Genomic DNA, 27,406 nt, shown 5'->3' with positions numbered 1-27,406 from the left:
AATCTTGTTCTCTAGCAAGTGTTTCGGTCCTAGCAGAGAGAAGTCACCATCCGATTGCCTAGCAGAATACCCTAGGGTCCCCATCCCCATCCCCAGGCTCTTCTTGGCTGCATTCAGCCATCCTCTCTGGGTACATACTCATTAGGCACTCACAGTGAGCCTGAAGGAGGGCTAGAAACATCTAGTGGTTAAAAAAAAAAGGCTTCAGCTCCTGACACCCTGGAGCTTACAGGGAAGTGGGGGAGATGCACATTAAATAAATACATAGACAAATGATTATTTAGGGATAATAAAATTTGTGTTTCAAAGAATGTGATACAAAGATATTGAATCTAAGGGAGGTCCTGATATGATCTAGCACCAGAGGCGTGTGTGAGGGAGGAGTCATTTGAAAGGCATTTAAGCTGGGGTTTCATGGATGAATAGGAGTTGGCTGGGTGATGCCTGGGAATGAAAGGAGGAGATAATCCAGGCAGACGGGCATTTTGCTTCAAGGCCTGGCAGCCACAGGTGCCCGGCTCACTAGGGGAACAGACACAAAGGCAGCGAGTTGACTTACTCTAGACCACCCACTCAGAAGCCCTCAGCTGGGAGACGAGTTTGGAGAGAAACCCAGGCCCACAGGAACTGTGTTCTCAGCGGCATCTGTTGTCTCTTCCTTTTCAGACTCTCTTGCATGCTGATAAAGACTGCCAGGTCCCTGACCCCAACCCCAAGTGAACGAAGTTTTGGGCTCAAATACCCAGAGGCTGCTAATGTGGCTCACTTTCTCCACATGTGAACTTCAGCCAAGACACCACAACAGGGACTCTGCCCTCTAAAGGCCCCTGGATGTCCGCGGCACACCCCACTGGGTTCTGTGAGGCTATTTAGGAAGATAAGTTTCGCTCACAGAAGAGAAGGGAGACAGCATGAAAGAAAACAATGGCCTCAAAGGAGGAACCTCTGATTGACATGAATGGGGATGTTCCGTTAGGAGCATCATGTACCAGGAAAGAAGCCAAGCCCCGGGTCCTTTACTTCTCCACCTGTTTACATGTGATGGAAAGGAGATGTGTTTAAGGTTCCTGTAGTTTTACGCTGGGAACTGATGCTCCCGGAAAGGAAGCCATATGTTCCAGACATAGCAGGTTTCTTTTGGAATTCACACACTGGGAGTCTGGCGCTCTCCTCTAAATGGGACTTTCGTTGTCTTTTTGTTCAAGACCACAAGCTTCTTCCAGATCAGAACTGCCTGCCAGCCTCCTCTGATAAACAGCCCACCAGCTCTCATGGTAGATCAGAGGTTTAATAATTAGCCTAACTCCTTGTTTATCTAAGTGGTAATTACCACTGCGATGGAATAATATTTTAACTGCAGGGGAAGCATTACAGAGAGCTCTCTCCCCCCTAAGTAAAACCTACTGGCTGGGAATGGCCAACAGAGCTGCCCATACTCAGAGGCAGATCTCTGTGTCTGAGATGCTGTCATTAGAAGCTGCTCCAAAGACCTAAGGAAATGTGCCCCGGAGAAGTGTGTGGTCCTAATCCTTTCAACTGAGGCTCGATGGCCCAGCAGAGTATGAAAGTGAGGCCTGTGCTTCTGAAACGGAACAGTTTCGAGTCTGTGGAGCTGGTGAAGCAACCTCACCACCGCAGGAGCAAATCTCAGCAGGTCCGATTCAAGGAAGATGGCACCAGTAAGACTCCGCCTGGTCTAGCTGAGGTGGATGTCCAGGCGTCCGAGGACCCGGCTGTAATGGGAAAGACTCAGGCCTCCAGGCACCATCACCTCCCCACCTACTCACTCTCCTTTCCCAGGTCCCAGAAGGCAGGGGGCTTTCGGAACATCGCGATCCAAACGTCCCCCAGTCTCAGGAAGCATTTCCCGGTTTTCAAAAGGAAGAGACTCACAGCTAGCAAGTCCCTGGTGGAAATGCCGACAGCATCCCAAAGTGCCATCCAGGTGAACGGCAATCTCTCTGAGCAGGACATTGTGTCCTCTGACCTTGCCTACTTACGGCTGGCTCAGCATCTTGAGGATGGGCCTCGAAGGGTCAAGGTATCCCACCCGTTTCTCCCTAGAATGTCCAAGGTGCAAAGCAATGGGCCTGTGAGCCTATGCTTCGAAGCTGGGACATGGAGAGCCTTGGAGAAAGTAACAGCTGCCATTCAGGTCCCAGATGATATTTACCATAGTCCTACCTGGGCAGGAAGGGAGTCCACTTTGAGCCCAGACCGGTCTGCTGAGATGAGCAACTCCATACCCCCTTCGGTTGACAGGCGTCCAGGTGACGGGAGAAGAGAGCTGCCTCCAGATTCAGAAAGAATCCCCCCCTGCTTAAATGCCCCCAGTAGAGCCAATCACATGCCTGGCACAGGGAACCTGCAACCTGAATTGCTTTTGCCCAAAGATAACTCCGATGACAAAGACCTTGGCCCTCTGTCATCTAGGTCAAAGGAAAGGTGTGCTCCCTCACATCCACGGACTCACAGCTCCCCTCCACCTGGCTCCCAGAGTCAGCCAGCCCAACCAGGGGGGGCTTCAGACTGTTCTTCATTGAGTAACAATTACCAGGACCTGCAGTCACTCCAAACTAACAGTGAGTCAGGATCTGCCCCTGTGTGCCAGGAGCAGACGGCAAAGAACCCCATCAAGTCAGACATCCCAGAGCTTCAGAACTGTCCAGGAAGCGGTCACCTCCCCTCCTCTCTCCCCAACAGGGAGACCAAGCAGCAGAGAGTGACTGGCGGGATTAACCCAATTCACCTGGTGCAGGGTGAGCTCTGCGACCTCCAAGGCAGGCTGCAATCTGTGGAGGAGTCTCTGCACTCAAACCAAGAGAAAATTAAAGTCCTTTTGAACGTAATTCAAGACTTGGAGAAAGCTCGAGCTCTCACAGAAGGGTAAGGTGGATTTGGGGGAGTGGAGGGAGGGTAAAGTCATTTGGGAGGATAGGGGCAGAGAGAGACCCTTGCCTTCCATTAGTAAAATGTCTCCAAAATGTTTGAAATTCTATCGTTTTCCCAAATTATAAGCAATGGTCTCCCTTTGTTTGGACTGGGTTTCATTGGGTTGTAGGCTTTGGTGGATTTCCACGACGATTGGTTTTTATTTCCAAATGACAACAGATTGGAGAAAGGGGACGATGAAGCAGCAGGGTCAAAAGTTACTTTTTATTAAGATGTGGGTCCAGTCAATAATGATAGCGGAGAATGACAGTACGCAGGTTCTGCCCCAACCCTATCCCTGCAGGGAGTTACTGCATTTGCACAGTATTTAGCTATTTGTGTGTTTGTCACAGAGGACTTGAGGCAGCCACTAAGCTTACTGTTGACCTTCCCCTCCACTGACCACTCTGAAGGCTTGAGCCAGTCCATCATGCACCGGCTAAGTAGGGACTGAAATGAGATCATAATTCCGCAAAGAGAAAGAAGCTCCAGAATGCTTTCCTGGGTGACTCAGCATCCGTCTGAGGACAGGAAGGCAGTTATTTGTTTAGGTGTGGGATGCTCCTTCCTTGAAACAGTGCTCCCTAAAGACTGAGGAAAAGGAATGGTGAAAGCTAATCAACAAAAGGGTAGGAAAAGGAAGAATTAATTAACTGGCATTTGCTGCTATGAATCAGAGTCAACATAACCTTACAAGAGAGAAGCACTGTGACGAGACAGGGAGAAATATGACCTAAAGGGATTAGGAGTTTTAATCATCTTCTGCTACTCATTTGCAAAGTCCCTCAGTTTCCCCATTTATCATGTGGGGGTAAGAATAACTGACCCATCTCAGAGGATTATTGTCAGCATGAAGAAAATCCAGATGTCAAAGTATTTAAACATCTATAAAGCATTCTAGAAACGTGAGATCCTATTAATATGGATTTCTTGTTTCTCTGTTTGCAATGATCATGAAACTTCAGACTTTGGAAATCATGAGAAGGACAATGCTGTGCTGCAGGGAATAAGTCTGTAGGATGTGTGCATGCCAGGGGGCGTTTGCCCATAGATTTATCTAGCAAATGCTCTATTTTGCAGGCGCAACTTTTATCGAACTGGCCAAGATCTCAACAATTGCAGTACCTGCCAGAACACGGCATGCATCATATACAGGTACCTGGCCACAGCTGAGACCTGCTCTGTAGAGCACAGAAGTTGCGGGGTCCACAGAACACTCTTGTAATCTCTCTTAGATGCAGAAAGTCAAGAGAGGGGCAAAGACAGAAGGCCTTTGGATACATAAGACAAAAAAAGAAAACAAGGTTGTTTGACTATGAAATGTTAACATCTGGTTTCAAAGAGGGCATTGTTTTGTTTCCTCACAATAAGGCCTATGAGCAAATCCTTTTGAGATCATCACCCTTCCCCTTCCTGAATACTAAGCACCGGCACCTTGCTAAGCTCTGCATATCCCTTTGTATCTCATTTCACAGTACACCTCTTAAAGTAGGCGTTCATGTCCCCAGGGAAGTTTAGTCATTTGGCCCCACTCACACATAGCATTTTCAGAGAGCTGAAGGGGATCTCAAATCAAATATTCCGAGACTCGGGACTCAGATCCATATCTTTCTGACACCAAGCCCTTTCTGATCCTGATTGTTGTACCACACATCCTACCCCTCCACAGTAACTACCACATGCCAAGCAATTACAATATGTCAAGAACTGTGATAAGCACTGTATATTCAGTTCTAAGTACATTGCTTCTTTCCAGCAAGAGGCAAGGTTGCTGCCTTAGAGTGAACTTTTAGAAGAAACAGAAGGGAAACATCATACAGTGGTAGGAGCCCTAAACTAGGAGTCAGAATCCCCCAAATTACATCTGCTAACATGTGTGGTTCAGTTTCCTCATCTGCAGAGTGGAAACAATTATTCCTCTTGAGAGTTGCCATAAGGAATAAGCGAGAAAATACATGTGAATGCCTTTTATAACAGTAAAGTGAAAGTGAAGTCGCTCAGTCGTGTCCAGCTCTTTGCGACCCCATGGACTGTAGCCTACCAGGCTCCTCCGTCCATGGGATTTTCCAGGAAGGATACTGGAGTGGGTTGCCATTGCCTTCTCCAGGTTGTAACATTAACTTGTGTACAAATCTAGGAGCTCATTCCTGCTATTACTGGATCGATCAATGCCCATTTAGCTGGTGGTCTACTTTCAGTGGCACAGTGGAAAAGCGGTCGAAAGCGGTCATTTTGGGTGATGGCTTCTAATTCTGTTTGACAAAAGGATATAGTGTGATTTTCTCTATTACTTTTCTCTCTTGATGAGAAAGGCAGCTAGGGTCTGAGCGCACTGAAGCCCAACTGGGTTGCCTGCGTGTGTTTGTTTTTAATGTCTCACTCTCTCCAGTAGAATCCTGAGATTTCACCCTAGCAAGGGATGGGCAGCAGGAAGTCAGGGGCTCCTGCCTCAGGTGAGGTCTTGGACATTTTCTCACTGAACTGTCAATTCTTTAAACCTAAAAGTCACAGGACCACAAAGTGTTTTCATCAAATACCAGGAGCTTCAGGATTGCTCACAAAAATATGCCCTTTACCTTAGTGTGAAATATCTCCTCTTAAAAGGGAGCTCTGGAAAAGGCTTGGGCATTGGAAAGAATAATTAAGGAGTCTCATCAATTGCTTACCTTTGTTCCTTCTTTTTTTAAAAATATCCCCTATCTTAAGCAAATTTCATATCACCAGGAGGACAAAACTTGTTAAATGTCTAGATTCAGGGAGGACAAAATCTTTTCCTCCTAAACAAAAAATATATACATATATATTTTTAAAATAACTTTCATTTAAAGTTTGAAAAGTCTCTTTTTCCCAGCAGCCAAATGATATATTTCCTATTATCTTAAGATGACTTTCTATTTAGCTTCTGTAAGTTAAAGGGACAAACGATCATTTTCCCATCTTCTGTGAGTTTCATGCCCTGGCCTTGGGCAAATCCTTTCTGGCCTCTGAGTTTCCTTATCTGAAAAATGAAGGTCTTTGATTAGATGATCCTGATGGTCCCTTTCAGTTCTGACATTCTGGTGTTCTAGGTTGAATTAAAAGTGGTAATATTTGCCTAAACTATAACCTTCCAACCAGTATGAGAATATTTACATTTTTCTAGGACGTACTTCAAATGTCCCAAGCAAACAGTCTAAATTCACCCCTGAATGGGTTGGCAAACCTTCCTCTACACATCCCTTTCCAGTTTTCCAAGAAGAGCAGCCACTGCATGCATCTACCCCTCATTACCATTCAAAGCCAGACTGCTCTCCCAGACAGTTTCTGTATCGTTGTGTCTAAGCCATTGTGAAGGAACAGGCAATTAGTCTGACGAAAGCAAAGAGATCAGTACAACATCCCAGTAATAGTAACAGAGGGAAGATGAGAGTTGTCATTTTTTTTCTTTTTAAACATTTCAAATGACTTCAAACCCTGTGTTGTGTCCTGCACAGTCAGATCTTGCAAACTAATAAATAAGTGACGTGAAATAGTCATCCCCAGGCCCTGCGCAGCTGCAGGCTCTCTCTCTGATGACGGATGGACGCCAGTGCATGTCACTGTACATAAAGCACATGGGCGCCTCATGGACTGCCTGCCGGGTCTTCTTCCCTGGAGATGCTGTAACTAAGTTAGCAATCCATACGGTTTTCTAAGTGGCTTAATCAGCTGAAGGCTATGGCTATGCTACTTGCTTCCATCAAGACAAGTCAAGGGTTCCATCCGAATCATTCTCTCAGCTTCAAAAGGAGTCTTCTGCCCACTGCTCCTCAAAGCCTCATTGGCTTTCTTCTTTCTAAGGTACACTGTGATAGATCCTCCCTTCCCGAGGAGAACAGCACCAAAATGGATGCCCAGAGATGTCATGCGTGACTCTCAGGACCTTCCATACCCCAGGAAGAATAAACTCCTTGGAGCTCTGACTGCTGTGGGACTCAAGGGAAGGGGGTGGGAATTGGGCCTGTGACTCAAGCTGGTTCCAGGCTGTTTAGTTCCCAAACACTCTCCTCACCTCTCCTTAGCATTACTTCTAGGACAAGTTACTGAGAAGGTTTCTGAATGCCTCCTGTGGTACTCAAAATTAAATAGCATGGAATTACTTAGTGAGAAGGTTGTTCTCTTTTCAAATTGATTTCAATTCTTCTGATTTACCTAGAGGGAAAAATCTGAGTTTGGTGCTAGAATGTCTTCAAAACCTTTCTAATGCTTACTTATCACAGTTCTTTGCTAAAAGTGAGCATGTTTCAAGTTCATAGCCATGGGCAAGCAACAGTTCCCAACCAGAATGTAATCATTTCTAATTCTTTATGGAAGGTTTTAACTTTCAAAACTAACCCTCCTATATATTCACTGTTATGCAGGTCTCATTTTCAAAAGATATATTGCCTGCTTTGTATACATGTTTTTTAGTATAAAAAGTGAATTGATTTAAAGAGAAAAAATTAAGTACATAATTGTGCAAGTGGTGTGGGGAGTTTCACAAAAACCTTGCAGGTAATAAACAGCGATTACAATTTGGGAAAACAGTGCCCTAAGGAATGCTCTTCCTTTCCTCTTCTCAAGGTCATGGCTCTCTCCAAGCCACATCCCTCCTCCTTCTCTCAGCCCAGTTTTTACTCCTCCAGCCATATCTCCCTGCACTTCATCTTCACAGTCACTAAGAAAATAATCACGGAGACTCTTTGGAGGTCTATGACTATACCGATCATGCATTTATTTTATGGATATAGCTCCCAGGAAAACGTCTACCTGGTTTGAGTTAAAATGCCTCAAATGTTTTAAGGGAAAAGAATTGGAAGTTTTGCTCAGAAAGAAAAAATTTCTCCTATCATCCAGGTGTGTTTGTTAGGAAATGGAAATAAAGAGCAAGCAGCAAACTAAACCATTCTGAATGGACGAAGGGAAAGACTGGCCACATAAGATGTGAAAGGTGCTAGAGAGGAGAAGATGACAGAAGAGCTCTTGTTTGTTCAGGGGTCTTCCTAGACAGCCTCTCTCCTCTTCTTATCCTCAGCCTCTGTTCATGCTTCAACGGCACTCATGGATTTGAATATCAGTGACATCACCTTCCTCTATCTTCTCTTTAATGAGTGTTCTCTCTTTATATATATATGTATACATATATATGTATAAACTACCTACGAATCTTCCCATCTTGATATCTCAAATATACCTCAAATTATCAAGTTCACCATATACCAAAATACATTTCATATTTTCCTCCACAAAATTCTCTTCCTACATTTCTTATTTGTTCAGCACTGCTGACCATGATTTCATAAAGAAACCACGGTCCACGTTGTCTCATTCTTCTCCTTAACAACACATATCAAACTGGCTACTGATTCTCCCTTCTATATCCAGCCCCTTAGCTTCATTCCCTTTGTCTCTGGACAATAAAGGTCCTCATCACTTAAACGCTAACTGGCCTTTTTGCCACAGGTCCCTTTCACTCTGTCCCAAGTAATTCTTCACACAGGTTGCTAACTTACTGAAAAGTAGAATCTGATCATGTCACTCCCCAGCTAACCAATTTTGCCCCACTTCCTGTTGTTTCCTTTAGCTAATTTTCAAGGCCCTTGGAATGTGACAGTAACCTTATTAACTGCTGGGTCTCCTATCTCTTCCCAGCCACAGTGAACTACTCAGCTGGCTTCAAATACTGGGTGTTCTAGCATACATAAGTTTCTTCATTTCCTGGAATGCCTTTTCTGCCCTGCTTCATCTGGAAAACTTGTAGCCCTGCAGCTTAAAAGCCAGTTCCTCTGAATAGCCTTTCACTCCTTCCCAAGAAGAAGCCCCTTGGCAAGCACATTCCTCTGCTATACCATTTCTCTTATGACGTTGCAACACAGTGTTTATGAGTTTCTTTCCTTCAGCAGAAGACCAGTATCTTAAAGTCATGGCCAGTGTCTAATACACAGTTAGTGGTCAGTAGAACCCTCAAAGAAGGGAAGAGCTATACTGACTGGGGTGGGTGGAGGATGAAAAGCAGCAGCAGGCTTGAGACAGCTATTTAGATGGTCCTCAAGTCAAGGTGGGCTTCCCAGGTGGCACTAGTGGCAAGGAACCTGCCTGCCAGTGCAGGAGATGTGAGAGACTCAGCTTCAACCCCTGGGTCAGGAAGATCCCCTGGAGGGAGGGCATGGCAACCCACTCCAGTAGTCTTGGCTGGAGAATGCCATGGACAGAGGAGCTTGGAGGGCTACTGTCCATGGGGTCACAAAGAGCTGGACACAACTGAGCGACTAAACAACAACCAAAGTCAAATCAGTGTGACAGCGTCTGTGTGTCCCTACCCTTGGTGGGGAAACAGAAGGTCTTAATTAATCAAATAACTGTACTAGGGAAGGAAGGCTTCTGTGCAGCAGGTCTCAGTAGATGTCTTGGAACTGAATCAAACAGTGACTGAATGTAGTACATGGATTTCCAATTTTCAAATACCTGGAACACTACAAGATGGAACCTAATCAAGTCTTCCTGTGATGACTCGGAGAACTTGTTGCAATTCACAAGACATTGAGATCCTTGTTGATCACGGACTTCCAACCCTCTTGCCCAATACTTCTGTACCGACTATGGTAGGAAAGCAAAGTCTGATTTGTGGGAAACTGAACACTCCATCCAGGCCATCCTGTCTCCCTTCTACATTGTCTGAACCGCACCAGTGAGCTCTTCGGAAGAGGGAACTAAGGCAGTAGGTCTGCAGGTTCTCTTAGTAAAACAAAACCCAGCGTAGTCAATAGAATGATGTCCACAGGAGATGTCCACATTCGAACTCTTGGACCCTGTGAATACATCACCTCACCTGGTAAAAGGGACAATGCAGGTGTGATGATGGATCTTAGAGGACAGGATGAGTAGCCTGGAGGGTCCAGGTGAGCCCAATGTAATCATATGGACCCTTACAAGGGAGAGATGAGGGCAGGAGAGGAGAGTCAGAGAAGGAGGTGAGACAGAAGAAGCAGAGGTAGGAGTGACATGGTCACAAGTTAAAGAAGGTGGGCAGCCTCCACAGGCTGGGAAAGGCAAGGGATGCATTCTCTCCTGGAAATGCCAGAAGGAACCCAGTTCTGCTGACACCTTCATTTACAGTTCTGGAGGACTTCTGACCTCTGGCTCTCTAAGAGTAAAATTCATGTTTTTTTTAATACTTTGGCCACCTCATGCAGGAGTTGACTCATTGGAAAAGACCCTGATGCTGGGAGGGATTGGGGGCAGGAGGAGAAGGGGACGACAGAGGATGAGATGGCTGGATGGCATCACCGAGTCGATGCACATGAGTTTGGGTGAACTCCGGGAGGTGGTGATGGACAGGGAGGCCTCGTGCGCTGCGATTCATGGGGTTGCAAAGAGTTGGACACACCTGAGCGACTGAACTGAACTAAACTGAAACCCACTAAACTTGTGTTAACTCATTTCAGCAGTGGTAGGAAACGAATGCACCTGGATTAAGTCCTCATAATTCATAAACTACTCACATCTAATTGGAGGTTGGTTTATTTGACTTTGATGATTTTTACAACTCTGACAGCTAAGGGAAGACAAGGATCTGTTGGGATGAAAATTATGGGAAAGAGATGAGAGCTGCCACTTACCGGGGCTTGCCAGTGGCACCAGGGTAGAGAACCTGCCTGCCAATGCAGAAGACATAAGAGACGTGGGTTTGATCCCTGGGTCAGGAAGATTTCCCGGAGGAGGGCATGGCAACCCACTCCAGTATTCTTGCCTGGAGAATCCCAAGGACAGAGGAGCCTGGTGGGCTACAGTCCATAGAGTTGCAAAATGTCAGACACGACTGAAGTGACCTAGCATGCACACATGCACCAATTACTGGTCACTGTAAATGCTTTTTGTTTTCTTATCTGATCCCAACCACCAGATGAGATAGATAAAAATACTCCCATTTTACAGGCGAGGTAACTGGGGTCCAGGGACTTGCACATTATTCATGTTAGACAGTGGAGACTGAGAGTGAGAGAGGCACTTGAACAATTATTCTGCAACTAATAAATGGCAATATCAAGACTGGAACTTAGTCCTCTCTGCCTGTTGGTCAGATTCCATGGCATGCTGCCTTCAGAGGCTAGGCCATCAGGGCTCAGTGGAATGTTGTATGGCTGAGTTCTCTTCGGCCAAGGGCATAGTTAGGGTTTGTGTTTATGATACAGGACACAAATGGTGTTCTCAAGAGTGATAGCAGGCCATCTGCAGCACTCTCCTAGGTATCTGTGAATATTTGTTGCTGGCCTTCAAGCCCCAAACCTCCTGGCTCAGAGAGGTGGGGAGGAGGATGGGAATCTGTAGGTAGAGCCAGCCTCCCAGGAAAGTCTGATCCCGACGAAGTTTGAGAAACATTCAAGTAGGTAAAGTCAGAGTCTTGAAAGGAGGTGGTGGCAGTCGATTTACTAGAAACGTTTGTGACATAGAAAGCTCTTGCTCATAAACTAGCCCAGAAACTAGCTTTTGTTTTAAATGCATCATTGGAGAGATGCTTTACCTTTCTGCTTGGCTTCAGTTACAGGGTTAGTGGTCATGGACAGACCTAACTAAAGGGCGCAGGTGAGGGTGGAGGAAAAGGGAAAGGGAAAGGAGAGGGGCTTGCTCACAGAGTAAGCGTGTCTTACGATGCCTCCTATTTGCAGTGAGAAGAGAAAACAAGCTTCTGCCGGTCCACGTCGGGGCCAGGCTCTCATCTTGCATTATTTAGGGTGTTCATTTGTAGTCTCTCCTTCCTCCCACACCTCCCAGCTCCTCAGACCTCATCTGAGAGCAGGAACAGAATAGTAATCCCTGATTACTTTCCTCCTCCAATTAAGGTACAGACCAATTAGAGCCCAATTCTGCTCCTAGGCCAGGAGCCCCGATGCTAGGAACTCTCCTCTGGGGTGTCCTGGAGGAGCAATTACAAATGCCTGTCAGAGTGGGCGTGCAGAGTGCCATCCCACGTCACCCACACCACTTCAGGGAGGGGTAGTCACGCAGGCTCCTGACCCAGGGCATGTGCGTGAAGCATCCTCTCATTTCCTCAAACTCTACAGACCATAGGCTGCCTTTTTTTTTTTTTTTTTTATCATTACTGATTCCTCCACTGCTACAATCCTCCAAGCTGGGCAGAAGAAGTTAGGGAGATACAAAAGGAGATTTGCTGCCAGCACCTCCCTTTGTCCCTGGCGACCAGCATCCCGTTCTTGCACCCCCTCACTGCTTTGACATTCAGAACTTAACATAAGGAGTCTCTCTGGAACACAGGGCAAAGCCATACAGCTGTGTGCCCTGTAGGAGAAAGGCCAGCCAAACCTTCATCCAACTAAGGAAAGAGGCTCCAGAGGGCTACATGAGTCACCTGGGGTGGTGCAGTCAGAGGTGCCGAGAACCTTCTTGAGTTTCCTTTGATGGATAAGTAGTTTGGCCACTGGGCCTTGGCCTTGCCTGCCACTTAAAGCTATCACCTAACCAGAGAAAAAGGCATTTCACTAGAAATGCAATATACCTGCTGCTGCTACTGCTGCTAAGTCGCTTCAGTCGTGTCCGACTCTGTGCGACCCCATAGACGGCAGCCCACCAGGCTCCGCTGTCCCTGGGATTCTCCAGGCAAGAACACTGGAGTGGGTTGCCATTTCCTTCTCTAATGCATGAAAGTGAAAAGTGAAAGTGAAGTCGCTCAGTCGCGGCCGACTCTTCACGACCCCATGGACTGCAGCCTACCAGGTCCCTCTGTCTATGGGATTTTCCAGGCAAGAGTACTGGAGTGGGGTGCCATGCAATATACCTAGGTCTGTGAATTTGTATAAGATGCTCTCCCAGTATGGAGCCAGGGGAACTGTGAGAGCCTTGTCTTCCAGCCACAGTCCTCTGTCTGGCCAGCAGTGAAGTCTGCAGTGAAAAGTAATTACAAAGCACACAGCACAGTAATGTGTGTTCCTTCTAGTAGTCACAGATGCCTTTGCTGCTGTCATGTCAGTGCAGTATGGACTGATCAGTGTTCAATTCAAATGCAGGAACATGAATGTTAATGGCAACCCTTCAAACAACTGCCACCAAACACAGCTCAAGCTGTCTCTTTTGAAAACAGGCATAAAGTTTGAGGGATGTTGTGGAAACTTCTCTGAGCCTTGACAGCTTGGTCACCCAGACATTTGCCATTAGCTCCCATTTCTCTCGGTATGTTTTACCCCTTGCTTCTTTTCCCTCGAATAGAAGGGGAAAGAAGAGGATTTATAGCATCAGCAATTTGTCTGCAATAAAAATGAAACCGATTTTAATGCATTAATAGCTAAACAGGCTGAAACATGCCATAAATATAACATCAAGCATGCTGAGAATTTCACAGGAATAACAAATGGATGGCTGCTGGCGTGCGGAACACAGTTGACCGCAGAATGACCCAATCTTTATTTCTCTGTCAAGTTAATGCTACAATTGTTACTATTTGTTGATTCAGGCACTGTGCCAGGCATTTTACTAAACAGCATACATGTATCATCACATTTCAGACTCCCAAGAACCCTTAAAAATGGGGCTGGTTATTATTCCCATTTTATGGATGAGGAAATGGAGACTTGGGCAGGTCATGTGATTTGTCCAGGATCCACCAGCGCTAGGGCTTAAACCAGTCCCTTTTTCAGAAGGCATTCCTATCCCTTCCCCTCTTACCTTCTCACCTTGCACCATAGTGAATATTTGTACCACAGTCTCTGAGATGGCCTTCTCTTTCTGAGGACTTAATGTGAAGACATTCTCAACACAGAGCCATGGCACCCAGAGTGCAGATCTCTCCCACACATGCTGATCAGCAGGGAGATTTCTGCAGCGTGGCCCTGCTTACTTATGCATCAAGAAGAGAACCTGCAATTCTCTGGGGACTTGTCAGCACAGATGCCCAAGGAGAAGGGGCGTGCTTGCTGGCTTGAAATGGCTGTGATCTGTGAAGCTTAAAATTGTATCCTATAAATAATGAGCACACTGGTCATTAGGAGGAAGTTTTAGAAACAATATTCCTTCCAGGCTGGGGAAAATTAAAAAAAAAAAAAAAAGCTAACTAAAGTTTCTACTTTCCCAGACTGTGATTCATCCACAGAGACACTTTCCAAAGTGGTGTGATTTATCCAAGTGGACAGGAACCCAACCACCCTTGCTGAACCCATTGATTCTTACAGCTAATTCTTTTAAAAAGAAAGTTGCAGGAGGTCAATAAATCCGTGGTGCACCTGGGTTCTGTGGTGAGAGGGGCCACAGAAACACTCTAACAGAGATGAAGAGGTAGAGACTTGCAAGTGGTTTTGTCTTCAGGGAGATGCCATGGACCATTAGTTTCTCAGCCAACTTGCTTAGAGTGTCTGGATTTATGGTACATCACCATGTCTCTTGATAAAAGAGCAAGACCCACCTGCTGAGAAGGATGAGCAAAGGGCCACTGCAGAACTCAGCAGCCTACAATCAGACCCAACACTGCAGAGCCCAGACACCACCTTGAGTATGCAGCCTCCGATGGGGCATCTGTCTTCTTCGAATACACAGCCTCCCTGTCAGGACAGCCTTGCAATCAGGAAATGCTATGGCAGGGTGGGTTGGTCGCCTGGGTCATGAAGGGCCCTCCAGAGGCCCAGCCCACATTGAGTCTTGTTCCACAGGGAGATGTGAGGTCATTTAGGTGCACTGGGCTGGGGTCACCGTCCCATCCCACACTCATTTGGTAACCAGGATCTCATACATATTGAACACTACTGTTCTTTCAGTGCTGTGAATCTTAGTGTACAAGCTTTGGAGCCAGAGAGTCTAGGCTCAAATCCTTGCTCTGTCACTTACTAGTATGTGCCATTGGCAGAATATTTAACCTCCTCTTGCCTCAGTTTCCTTATTTGTAACATGAAGATAATGCTTATCTCATGGGTCTCTGAGAATCACATGAGGCATGAGAATTAATAAATTTGTAGGATGATGTATGGAATAGAGTTCATTCCATAAAAGATAGTCCTTCTTCTTCTCCTTTTTATCCAACCTCTTCTTCATTTAAATTACCATGTGTCCTCACCTAACAGGACCCAGGTTCAGTTCAGTTGCTCAGCTGTGTCCGACTCTTTGCGACCCCATGGACTGTAGCACGCCAGGCTTCCCTGTCCATCACCAACTCCTGGAGCTTACTCAAACTCATGTCCATTGAGTTGGTGATGCCATCCAACCATCTCATCCTCTATTGTCCCTTTCTCCTCCCGCCTTCAATCTTTCCCAGCATCAGGGTCTTTTCTAATGAGTCAGTTCTTTGCATCAGGTGGCCAAAGTACTGGAGTTTCAGCTTCAGCATCAGTCCTTCCAATAAATATTCAGGACTGATTTCCTTTAGGATGGACTGGTTGGATCTCCTTGCAGTCCAAGGGACTCTCAAGAGTCTTCTCCAACACCACAGTTCAAAAGCATCAATTCTTCAGCACTCAGCTTTCATTATAGTACAACTCTCACATCTATACATGACTACTGGAAAAACCATAGCTTTGACTAGACGGGCCTTTGTTGGTAAAGTAATATCTCTGCTTTTAATATGTTGTCTAGGTTGGTCATAGCTTTTCTTCCAAGAAGCAAGTGTCTTTTAATTTCATGGCTGCAGTCACCATCTGCAGTGATTTTGGAGCCCCCCAAAATAAAGTCTCTCACTGTTTCCATTGTTTCCCCATTTATTTGCTATGAAGTGACGGGACCAGATGCCATGATCTTTGTTTTTTGAATGCTGAGTTTTAAGCCAGCTTTTTCACTCTCCTCTTTCACTTTCATCAAGAGGCTCTTTAGTTCCCCTTCACTTTCTGCCATAAGGATGGTATGATCTGCGTATCTGATGTTATTGATATTTCTCCGGGCAATCTTGATTCTAGCTTGTGCTTCATCCAGCATTTCACATGATGTACTCTGCATATGAGCTAAATAATCAGGGTGACAATATAGAGCCTTGGCATACTCCTTTCCCAATTTGGAAACAGTCTGTTGTTCTATGTCCGGTTCTAACTGTTGCTTCTTGACCTGCATACAGATTTCTCAGGACGAGGTAAGGTGGTTTGGAATTCCCATCTCTTGAAGAATTTTCCACAGTTTGTTGTAATCTACAGAGTCAAAGGCTTTGGCATAATCAATAAAGGAGAAGTAGGTGTTTTTCTGTAAGTCTCTTGCTTTTTCTATGATCCAAGAGATGTTGGCAATTTGATCTCTGGTTCCTCTGCCTTTTCTAAAACCAGCTTGAACATCTGGAAGTTCACGATTCACGTACTGTTGAAGCCTGGCTTGGAGAATTTTTGAGAATTACTTTACTAGTGTGTGAGATGAGTGCAATTGTGAGATAGTTTGAACATTCTGTATCATTGCCCTTATTTGGAATTAGAAGGAAAACTGAACTTTTTCAGTCCTGTGGCCACTGCTGAGTTTTCCAAATTTGCTGGCATACTGAGTGTAGCACTTTCACAGCATCATCTTTTACAATTTGAAATATCTCAACTGGAATTCCATTGCCTCCACTAGCTTTGTTCACAGTGACGCTTCCTAAGGTCCATGTGACCTTGCATTCCAGGATGTCTGGCTCTAGGTGAGTGATCACACCATCGTGATTATCTGGGTCGTGAAGACCTTTTTTGTACAGTTCTTCTGTGTGTTCTTGCCATCTCTTCTTAATATCTTCTGCTTCTGTTAGGTCCATACTGTTTCTGGCCTTTATTGTATCCATCTTTGCATGAAATGTTCCCTTGGTATCTCCAATTTTCTTGACGAGATCTCTAGTTTTTCCCATTCTATTGCTTTCCTCTATTTCTTTGCACTGATCACTGAGAGAGGCTTTCTTATCTCTCCTTGCTATTCTTTGAGACTCTGCATTCAGATACTTATATCTTTCCTTTTCTCCTTTGCCTTTAGCTTGTCTTCTTTTCTCTCCCCAGACAACCATTTTGCCTTTTTGCATTTCTTTTCCTTGGAGATGGTCTTGATCACTGCCTCCTGTACAATGTCACGAACCTCCATCCATATTTCTTCAGGCACTCTATCAGATCTAGTCCCTTGAATCTATTTGTCACTTCCACTGTATAATCATAAGGGATTTGATTTAGGTCACACCTGAATGGTCTAGTGGTTTCCCTACTTTTTTCAATATAAGTCTGAATTTGGCAATAGGGAGTTCATGATCTGAGCCACAGTCTGTTGCTGGTCTTGTTTTTGCTGACTGTATACAGCTTCTCCATCTTTGGCTGCAAAGAATGTAATCAATGTGATTTCGGTATTGAGCATCTAGTGATGTCCATGTGTAGAGTCTTCTCTTATGTTGTTGGAAGAGGGTGTTTGCTCTGACCAGTGCATTCTCTGGGAAAAACTCTGTTAGCCTTTGCCTGCTTCATTTTGTACTCCAAAGCCAAATTTGCCTTTACTCCAGGTATCTCTTGACTTCCTACTTTTGCATTCCAGTCCCTTATGATGAAAAGGACACTTTTTGGGGTGTTAGTTCTAGAAGGTCTTGTAGGTCTTCATAGAACTGTTCAACTTCAACTTCTTCAGCATTACTGGTGGGGCCATAGACTTGGATTACTGTGATATTAAATGGTTTGCCTTGGAAATGAGCAGAGATCATTCTGTCGTTTTTGAGATTTACCCAAGTATTGAATTTTGGACTTTTTTGTTGACTATGATGGCTCCTCCATTTCTTCGAAGGGATTCTTGCCCACAGTAGTAGATATAATGGTCATCTGAGTTAAATTCGCCCATTCCAGTCCATTTTAGTTTACTGGTTCTTAAAATGTCAATGTTCACTCTTGCCATCTCCTGTTTGACTTCCAATTTACCTTCATTCATGGACCTAACATTCCAGGTTCCTATGCAGTATTGCTCTTTACAGCATCGGACTTTACTTCCATCACCAGTCACATCCACAACTGGGTGTTGTTTTTGCTTTGGCTCCATCTCTTCAGTCTTTCTGGAATTATTTCTCCACTGATCTCCAGTAGCATATTGAACACCTACTGCCCTGGGGAGTTCATCTTTCAGTGTCCTATCTTTTTGCCTTTTCATACTGTTCATGGGGTTCTCAAGGCAAGAATTCTGAAGTGGTTTGCCACTCCCTTCTCCAGTGGACCACATTCTGTCAGCCCTCTCCACCATGACCCATCTGTCTTGGGTGGCCCTACAAGGCATGGCTCATAGTTTCATTATGTTAGACAAGGCTGTGATCAGTTTGATTAGCTTTCTGTGATTGGGGTTTTCTAGTTATACTCTCTAGTTACATCATTTTCTTCTTAGAGTAGACCCTGGTAACAGCTAGGCTGTGGGCTAAAACATCTGATCCCTTTTTAGGAGAGAGGACTAGGGGTCAGGAAAGAAAGCTGAGATTCTGATCCTGACTTATGGTGTGACTCCCTTCACCAGAATCTAGGAAAACAACATTCCTAGATTCCTGAGCTATCATGAAGATAAAATGAAAATGCAGACCTGGTATGTTTGCAGTTTGAAAGTGCTATATAAAAGTAAGAGGTTTCTATTGTTTACTTCTGTCTAAACTTTTTTCTTCTTGTGTCTCACCCAACTTCTGTTTGCCCAGCCAAGATGCTATATCTGGAATCTGACTCTTATTGGCTTTATGCATTTACACATTTACCTACTCTTTGCTTCTCACTAGTTCTTCTTCCAAACAAGCCATGACTTAGGCCTCTTGCTACTTCCAATTACCTAGAAAAACATTCTCCAGCTTTCCACCTCCTAGCATGATGGCTGAAGCATTGATCTGTCAGCTAGATTACTGAGGTGCCCTCAAGAGGGAAGACTTCCAGCTTGCTTGCATTCTCGGTTTACACACATCTCACTTTCTAAATGCAAAGTGGCAGCATGCAGACCTCTTGTCTGGGAGTGGCTCTAAGACTCCCCAGACAGTGAACTGGGCAGCCCTGATCAGGAGTCAGGCATGCCATGCATCTTCAGAGAACCAACCTTACAGACTTTGAAAGCTCCAAACTATCTCAGTGGTTCTGGGCCTGAGTCCTGAATTGTAAGGATTTCTTGACCACTATCTGCTACCCACACCTCGCCCCCCAGCACTGTGAGTCAGAGTTCTCTGCAAACTAAGCACCTAGCACTTCCTGTGGATGGAGAAGATATAAGGGTGGGAAGGTAGGGAGAGAAGGGGGGGATGGTTGGAAAAGTCATTGGTGTTCTATCTTGATATCAAACCCAAGGCAAGCACTCATTCCCTAGAATCTGCAAACAACCCTCTGCTAAAAGTTTGCTTGAATTCTCTCAAGCAGGCGTTTTAATCCCTCTTTGAAGTGGTTGTTGAATATGGTGTGGGTTAGCCAAGTAGGAAGTTGAGGGGGATCTCCTCTTCTCTACCCAGCCTCAAAACGAAAGACAGATGAGAGAGGGCACTGCCCCTGCCCATTTATAAGGCAGCTGTGACCAAAATAAAATATATTCCTTCTCCTCCCTTCTAAACTAAACAGTAGTTTGTCAAAAGGATGGGTAAGAAGAAAAGTGACGATTTTCCTTTATGTTAATAAATTACTTTGGCCTAAAAAACATTAATCAATTTCTTTCCAAAGGACACAGGGTTCTCTATACTCTGTTATTTGTCTGGCCTTGAAAAGAAAGTCACTTTCAATCCCCTTTAAATTGTCAAGACTAGTGGGGGCATCTGCGGAGCTCCCTAAGTCCCAGTGATTATAATGGAACCCTGTGGTGTTTCCATAGAAATATAAAGAGTGTATTCTTCCCTGAATGCACGGCTGGGTGAGGGGTGGGGGGGTGGGGAGGAGCGGGTGAAGACTGATGTTTCTCGCGAGGTATACAATTACTGAAGGGTCAAAGGCACGAGTGAGGAGGTGAGGCATTCACGCCTTGAGACAGGAAGACAAAAGACTTGGTGGGGTGGGCAGAGACCCCATCTACCTGGGGACACTCCCCTTGTCATTGTCCCCCTCTCTACAACTACCTGGTAAGGTCGCTTCAGAACCTCTACTTTCATTTGGGTCTTAGAAAGAAAAGCAATTTGCCCAAGGTCACCTAGCCAGTAAGTGGCACTGCCTCCGTTCAAACCCAGGAGAATTACACCCAAGAGCCCTTTCTCTGAGCTCTCCAGTGTGCTGTGCTTTACCTTGTGAGCTGAGATAGACTTAACATTCTGTCTCCTGGCTCTTCTGTCTCTAGGCCTGCCAGTTCTATACACATTTGAACATACCCAAAGCACTGTTTTTTTCTAATCAGTATTAGGGCACTGTTATGAGTCTAATCACTGCAGATGGTGACTGCAGCCATGAAATTAAAAGATGCTTACTCCTTGGAAGGAAAGTTATGACCAACCTAGACAGCATATTCAAAAGCAGAGACGTTACTTTGCCAACAAAGGTTCGTCTAGTCAAGGCTATGGTTTTTCCTGTGGTCATGTATGGATGTGAGAATTGGACTGTGAAGAAGGCTGAGCGCCGAAGAATTGATGCTTTTGAACTGTGGTGTTGGAGAAGACTCTTGAGAGTCCCTTGGACTGCAAGGAGATCCAACCAGTCCATTCTGAAGGAGATCAGCCCAGGGATTTCTTTGGAAGGAATGATGCTAAAGCTGAAACTCCAGTACTTTGGCCACTTCATGCGAAGAGTTGACTAATTGGAAAAGACTCTGATGCTGGGAGGGATTGGGGGCAGGAGGAGAAGGGGATGACAGAGGACGACAGTGATGCTGGATGGCATCACTGACTTGATGGATGTGAGTCTGAGTGAACTCTGGGAGTTGATGATGGACAGGGAGGCCTGGCGTGCTGCAATTCATGGGGTCGCAAAGAGTCCGACATGACTGAGCGACTGAACTGAACTGATGAGTCTTGACACACTCGGGTGCTTTGTTTTGGCTGTTTGTTGCTTGAATTAAGAAATCAGAGAAATGTCACATATAAGGAGAAGAAGGAAGCTGGTTTGTGTGTATGTTCATATAATTTGGTAGAGATATATGGATGAAGAGCTGGAGAGTAGGGGTTGTTGAGATATATACAAGACAGATTTTAAAGCAATTGTTAGTTTAATCACCTGTATCATACGCTGGGAAGCTACATCCACAAAAGCAGCATCCACATCTCTCTATCTCATTGTTGTGTCCCTATAACTGAGCAGCATCAGGCCTAAAACAGGATGGATGCTTGAATGCATGGATAGATGGAAGAATGAATGGGTGAATGGTTGGATGGCTGGCTAGATGAATGAGCAGATGACTGTATGGATGAATGAATGGTTGATGAATAAATGGATGGTTAGATGGCTGGCTGGCTGGCTGGATAGAGGAATGGTTTGATGCACAGATGGATGGATGATGGATGGTAAGATGATGGGTGGATGGAATTTCCTATCTCTAAAAGCTGAGGAAATTCCTAGAATGAGCAGAGGGTGCCTACTTTTTTGGCTCTATCCAAATGCTCTAGAATGCTCTAGAATGAAGGTAATTTTCTGCCTTGGTGAAAGAGGAAGGGTCATTTCAGGAGTCAGGAGAACTATGAATGTGGATGTTCTCTGTGTGTGAATTAATACAAGAGAAGATGAGAGTCAGGGTTTGCAATTAATTGTTTTGGATTCCTTCCTTAAAGCAACAAGAGGTTGCCAGAGACAATGATTCCCCAGCCTCTGAACCCATCTCCTTAAATTTGAACTGGGGAGAGGGAGCTGTGGGGAGTGGTGGCAGAAGCCCACCCCAGCTTCAGGAGCAACAGGGGCGCATCCTGGGTAGTACATCCAGGATGTACTACCAGGAAGTGGGAGCTTTAGCGTGTGTCTGTGGATACTTCTCTTCAGTGATCTGGCAAAATTCTGAGCTTTGGTTAGAATATCTCTAATGGACATGGGTTTGGGTAGACTCCAGGAGTTGGTGATGGACAGGGAGGCCTGGCATGCTGCGATTCATAGGGTAGCAAAGAGTCGGACACGACTGAGTGACTGAACTGAACTGAACTGAACTGAATAGCTCTTGATATTGGCTAGCATTTACTAAGGACACAGAGTCACTAGTTACCAGTGTGAAGAGGCCAGGGATAATGTCTGTCTATCTGTCTGTCTGTTTAATACTCCACTTCTGGTACCTAACTGAGGGCCTGGTGCATGGGAGATACTCAATAAATGTTTGTTGAATGACGAGCTGAATATCATTTGATGTTTGTTGGTATCTATCTCTGAACTGAGTGTTGTATATGCATTCTATTGTTTATACATCACTGAGATCCCATGAGTAGCACCATGCTTATTCTTCAGTTGAGGAGACTTTGGCTTGAATATGAGAAATGACTTTGGCACCATCTTACAGTTAATCAGTCATGGAGCTTTGCTTAGAAAAACACAGCCTGTGTTACACATCCATTAAATAAATCACACATCCATGAGGATGTCCCTATAGAGGAGACCAGGGAGGCACAGAAAGTGAAAGGATGTAAGTTAAGAGAAGAAAATCTGGAGGAAGCTTATCAAATATGTAGAAATAAACACCCATCCCTGATGGTCCCTGAGCATGATTGTTAAGCCCCTATTACTGTTATTATTATCACCATTGATGTTATTACTATTAATATATCTGGCTCTTGGCTTTGCTTCTTTACTTAACAATGAGTCTTGGGTAGCCTTACACTTGTGCTGACTTCATATTATTCCTTAATACAGACATATTTAAATATTCTCCTTTAATGGGCATATCCTGATCACCACTTCTCTATGTGTTACTTTATGTGTATATGTTGGAGTCATTAATGTACAGACTCCATGGTATCATCTGTACACAGGTCTGTGAGGTAAACATGACACCTCTGGGGACCAGGGCCCTCAGGGGCTGAGAGAGTCGGAGGTTGAAGAGCCGAAGCTCTGGCTTGGATGGGTGCTCAGGCTCCCCCTGACCTTTGAGGGCCTGGGAATCAGGCCCGTGGCATCAGGGATGGTCAGCCTGTCTTGTAAGTCTGGCTCAGCCTTCTCAGAGCCTGGAGAGCCGGGCCACAAAGACTGACTCGTGCAGACATCTCTGCAGACTGTGTATGGGCTGCCTCTGCCCTTAATTGTCTAGGAGATTTACCTACAGAGGAGCTGCCAGAGCCAGAATGCTTGTGAGAAGGCTCTTGAGCTTGTAGCTGTGTTTGTTACCTGGTTTCATGCTAGAACTCTCAGAGGGCCCAAAGATGAGGAGCCAGCGTGGGAGTGTGGGAGGTGGGGGAAATGCAGAGTCACAGAGATGGTGCATTCTCCTTGTTTAGCAAGGAGGAGAAGGAAATGCCTCACCCAGAAGAGAAGAAACCTGTGCTGGTTTGTGAAGTGTCATGATTGGTCAAAGCCTCCTACCCAGCAAGGGCTAAAAAGGGGCTGTCATTAAACAGACACTGAGCTGGTCCTCTATGCCCACATCACCTCCTAGAGACCCAGGATCAGAGTAAATGCTGCCGAAAAGGCAGGTCATGATTGTCACATGTGACTAACAAAGCCCCCAAATAGCACCTTCTCACTGGACACCCCAAGCTGGCTTACTGTCTGTCAGGCACTGCTCTAAGTTCTTCCTTTATATTCTCTCACTTAACTAATATAGATTCATTATTGTTCAGTCACCAAGTCATGACCAACTCTTTGTGACTCCATGGACTGCAGCACACCAGGCTTCTCTGTCCCTCACTATATACATATTAATATGTATTATACATATTATACATATATATATGTATACATATATATATACATATATATACATATACATACATATATATACATATACATATTAATATGTAATATACATATTAATTCCAAAAAAGCCTTTGAGACAGGGGCCATTATTAGATCCATTTTATGGGTAAGGAAACTGAGTTGTTAGTTTTATCACATATTTCTCTGTATTACTTAAACATTATATTATGAGGCAGTTTTATGCTTAAAGTGTATGTAAAAATAATGAACAATCAGGAGCATTAAATAAATGTGAGAGAGAGGTTGGAACGACTTTAATTGGCCATCTACTATTAGGCTGCCATGTTATGTGCTTCATTTAAACTTAGAAACATCCCTAAGCAGAAGGTATTACACATGCCAATTCCACCAATGAGAAACTGGAGATTCAGAGAGACTGCACAGTTCCCCCAAGGTCACACAGCCAGCAAGCACCTAAGCATTTGGGACTTGATCCCAAAGCCCAGGCTCTTCTCTGTCTGTTGGACACTTGGTGACATTCAATCAATATGTGCTGATTTGAATTTACTTTCCTTCCTTCCTCTCCGTGTTTTTCAGTGTAGAATATGATTTCCGGCAGCAAGAAGGCAGGTTCCATGAAGTTCTACAGAGTCTGGAGGAAGTGGAGCTAGCAGGAGGAGGCCTCTCCCCCACCAAAGTCCCCAGCAGAGCCTCCAGTTCCCGAGAAACAGGACTTAAGGCGGAAAACCAAAAAGGTGAAGAAGAAGTGCTTCTGGTGGATATGAGCTCCTGGGGACCATGCCCTCTGCCCTCCCCGAGGCAGGGAACCACTGCCCTCAGGCTTTCTCTACTTCCTGGCGAAGGCCCCAGGCCATCAGACGCTCGACTTGCAAAACCAGAATGACTTCTGGATGGTTTAGCTGCTGCTGGACACCTGATCACAGTCTCACCTGAGTGCGTGGCCTGCTGGCTGAGGATTTCATGGGCCCGAGTTAGCACCTGCCTAGCTTCCTGTCATATATTCTAGTTTTCAAATCTAGATTCCCACCAAGGGCAAAACCCCCATTGCACTTCCCTACATCTCAGTGATGCTCAGCACTTCTTGCTCATCCTGGGTTTATCATCCCAAAGAAAAGAAATAAAAATGTGGTGCAGAGCAGTGAGACAGAGGAGGGTTCTAAGCAGATACCCAGAAAAAAATCATATATCTTAACGGGCAGTTTTCTAAAATATTGGCACTTGTGAGTACAACAGAAGCGGGCAGGGCATAGCAATGCCAGGCCGCCTGGCAGGCTGGGTCGTTTTCACTTTTGATTAGCCCCTTGGTCCCAAAGCTAGGATTTGTCATCTCATGCTGTGTGTACCTTAGAGTCTGTAGCAGAGTAAGGACAGCACAGGGTAGAAGGGACCTGTGAGTATGACTATCCTGCAGCTGTAGCTACTCCAGGGTGTGCCTTAAATCACCCTGCTTCTCAGCCTGGGGCCTGAGACTGCTTGGCAGATGGATGGGGTCTGGTCTGGGCTTGAACTTTAAGATTCCATAATTAATTTCCCTGCAACATTTAAGATCATGAAATCCAGCAGTCTGTCTGTCCATTTCATCTTACCAGAAACATAAATAAGACTAAGATAAAACACAGCATTAGTACTTGCCCATCCATCCTTGCAGCCTTGTAGATAAGTTCACAGTCTATTAATCTACACACTGTCCCTTCCTGGTGACCAGACCATGGTCACCTGATTGAAGAAGCAGGACTGGGGATGAGGATAGATTTTTTCCATCTTAGTATTAAATGCCTTTCCTTCCCAAAGTCTGAATTCCTTTAAATCTGGCTCATTCTTTTGATAAAACCCCCATACATGTGGGTCCAGCCAAACTTGCATGGCTGAGCAGACTACTGAAATAATATAATTAAGTAATTGCTACACACTCTTGGGGATGAGGGGTGGGTTGGCAAGGCTCCTATTCCTTCTTGTTAAACTCTCTACTAACCTGTGGTTGGATTGAGGCTGCCCAGAAAAGAGATGGTAAACTCAGTGAACATTCAGTGAAGAAGGCATTTCATAATCCCCTTTGCTAAAGATTGTGTGTCAGCGTTAGAGTCTTTGCAGAGTGAAGCACTCTGTGTGACCGTGGGATGTACATTCCCCACTGCAAATTGAGGCTAATTGAGCAAACCACTCCGACAGTTTCACCTTCCCTGTCACTGCGCTGCAGTGCACAAAGCTATTTCAGTGAGAGTGAGAGGGAAATTTGGCAAGGAATCTCGGCTTGCACTATTTAAATCTGGCAATGTCATTCAAGATGTTCTTGTTCTGTTTCTAGTGTAATGTTTAAACCCACAAAATGAGACTGGAATACTTAACATGAAGTTAGAATTAAGACAAATACACTTGTCATGCTTAAGAAGTCACATTTCAGTAAGATATGCTACCACTGGCTAAAAGCCACGAATCTATCTATATCCACACAATCGACTCGCAGTTGGCCCCAACAACGGAAAAGAACAGCACAGAGGCTAATCCAATAAAGTTAAATCACTGGGGATCTTTTATATAATTTTATCTTGTAGTAGAGCTTCCATCTTAATTTGCTTTGCTTACACTAATTTTCAAATTAATTTATGTTCTTGGGCAGCACAATAGAATGGAAATAATCCTGTTCTCAGAATTAAGAGGCCCAGGCAACAGAGCAGTCTATTCCAACAACTTTTAGCAAATTTTTAAAATTTTCAGAGCCTGTTTATCCATTCTCAAGTGGAGACAGGAACACCTACTCTACTTGTTTTACAAGGTCTGCGCACATTCCAGCATCAGATGAGCAGAACCACTCAGAGCTGACCAGGATCACTTGCCAAAGTTAGCCTGTCACGAGGAAGAGATGTCTGGGAACACAAAGTGGATAATCCAACATTTAGATAACTAACAAGGGTATGCTGTCGTACACATATGTTGAGTTGGAGCCTCACATAAACCCTCATTTGAGTTAGATGATATTGCGGTCAGAACAAGTTGAACTTTCTAGAGAGAAAAATCAAGTGAGGCTGCGATGATTCTATACCAAAGCACAACACACCATTGCTCAGGCCACCAACCTGAACCTGGACACTCGGTCTCTTCTGAACATTTAAAATTGTTATGGGGGAAACAATTCAGTAAAACCTTCCTGCTAAACAAAAGTGATCATTTCTGTGTTAAAAAAAAAAAAAAGTATATGTATACCAGAACTCTGTACTCATATACTCAATGTGAAAATTGCTTCTTTGTAAAATATTATGTAACCTCTACCATGATCTACAGAAATGCTGTACTTGAGGTTGTCTGGTTTCATGGAGAGATATTAATTTAGCAAAAGTTACTTTTATAAAATTGAAAGGAAAAAGACTGATACATCAGCTTAAGTTGCAGGAGTTTATGTAGCTGCTTTCTCTGTAGTTAAGAACATGTGTACTCACTATACTTGGAACTTAATACCAGCTCATCTACAGAGCACCTTCTTAAAGACTGTACTAATGTAAGGTTTTGTAAATTTCTAAACTGTTTTAAATGGGATATTATCTTTTGCAATAAACTTACATATTTTTCCTAGGTTTTAAGACTTCATTACTAGCTTGGGTTAATTTGGGTTATAAAATTTAAACTTAAGAAGGATGTCTCCATGGTTGTAATGACAGGGATTGTTGTTGTTGAGTCGTTAAGTCACGTCTGACTCTTTTGTGACCCCATGAGCTGCAGCCCACCAGGCTCCTGTGTCCATGGGATTTCCCAGGCAAGAATCCTGGAATGGGTTGCTATCTCCTTCTCCAGGGGATCTTCCCAAC

At 44.7% G+C, this 27,406-nt stretch overlaps 2 protein-coding genes across 3 annotated transcripts in view; one reads left to right on the top strand and one right to left on the bottom strand.

Annotated features, from left to right (window-relative positions):
* The window catches only part of DOCK2 (dedicator of cytokinesis 2), a 457,600-nt gene that overhangs the window by 209,211 nt on the left and 220,983 nt on the right, over positions 1–27,406 (bottom strand). The gene's annotated exons all lie outside the window — the stretch shown is intronic.
* Positions 191–27,183, top strand: INSYN2B (inhibitory synaptic factor family member 2B). Its single transcript, XM_015459039.3, is given in 4 exon segments — positions 191–2,886; positions 4,012–4,086; positions 24,183–24,258; positions 24,260–27,183. Coding segments are annotated over 4 exon segments (1,602 nt in total). The 5' UTR covers positions 191–1,546; the 3' UTR covers positions 24,371–27,183.

The sequence above is a fragment of the Bos taurus genome, chromosome 20 (assembly GCF_002263795.3).
Source record: "Bos taurus isolate L1 Dominette 01449 registration number 42190680 breed Hereford chromosome 20, ARS-UCD2.0, whole genome shotgun sequence".
NCBI lineage: Eukaryota > Metazoa > Chordata > Mammalia > Artiodactyla > Bovidae > Bos > Bos taurus.
Note: the sequence above shows the minus strand (reverse complement) of the source record. Positions and strands in the feature narration are given on the sequence as shown.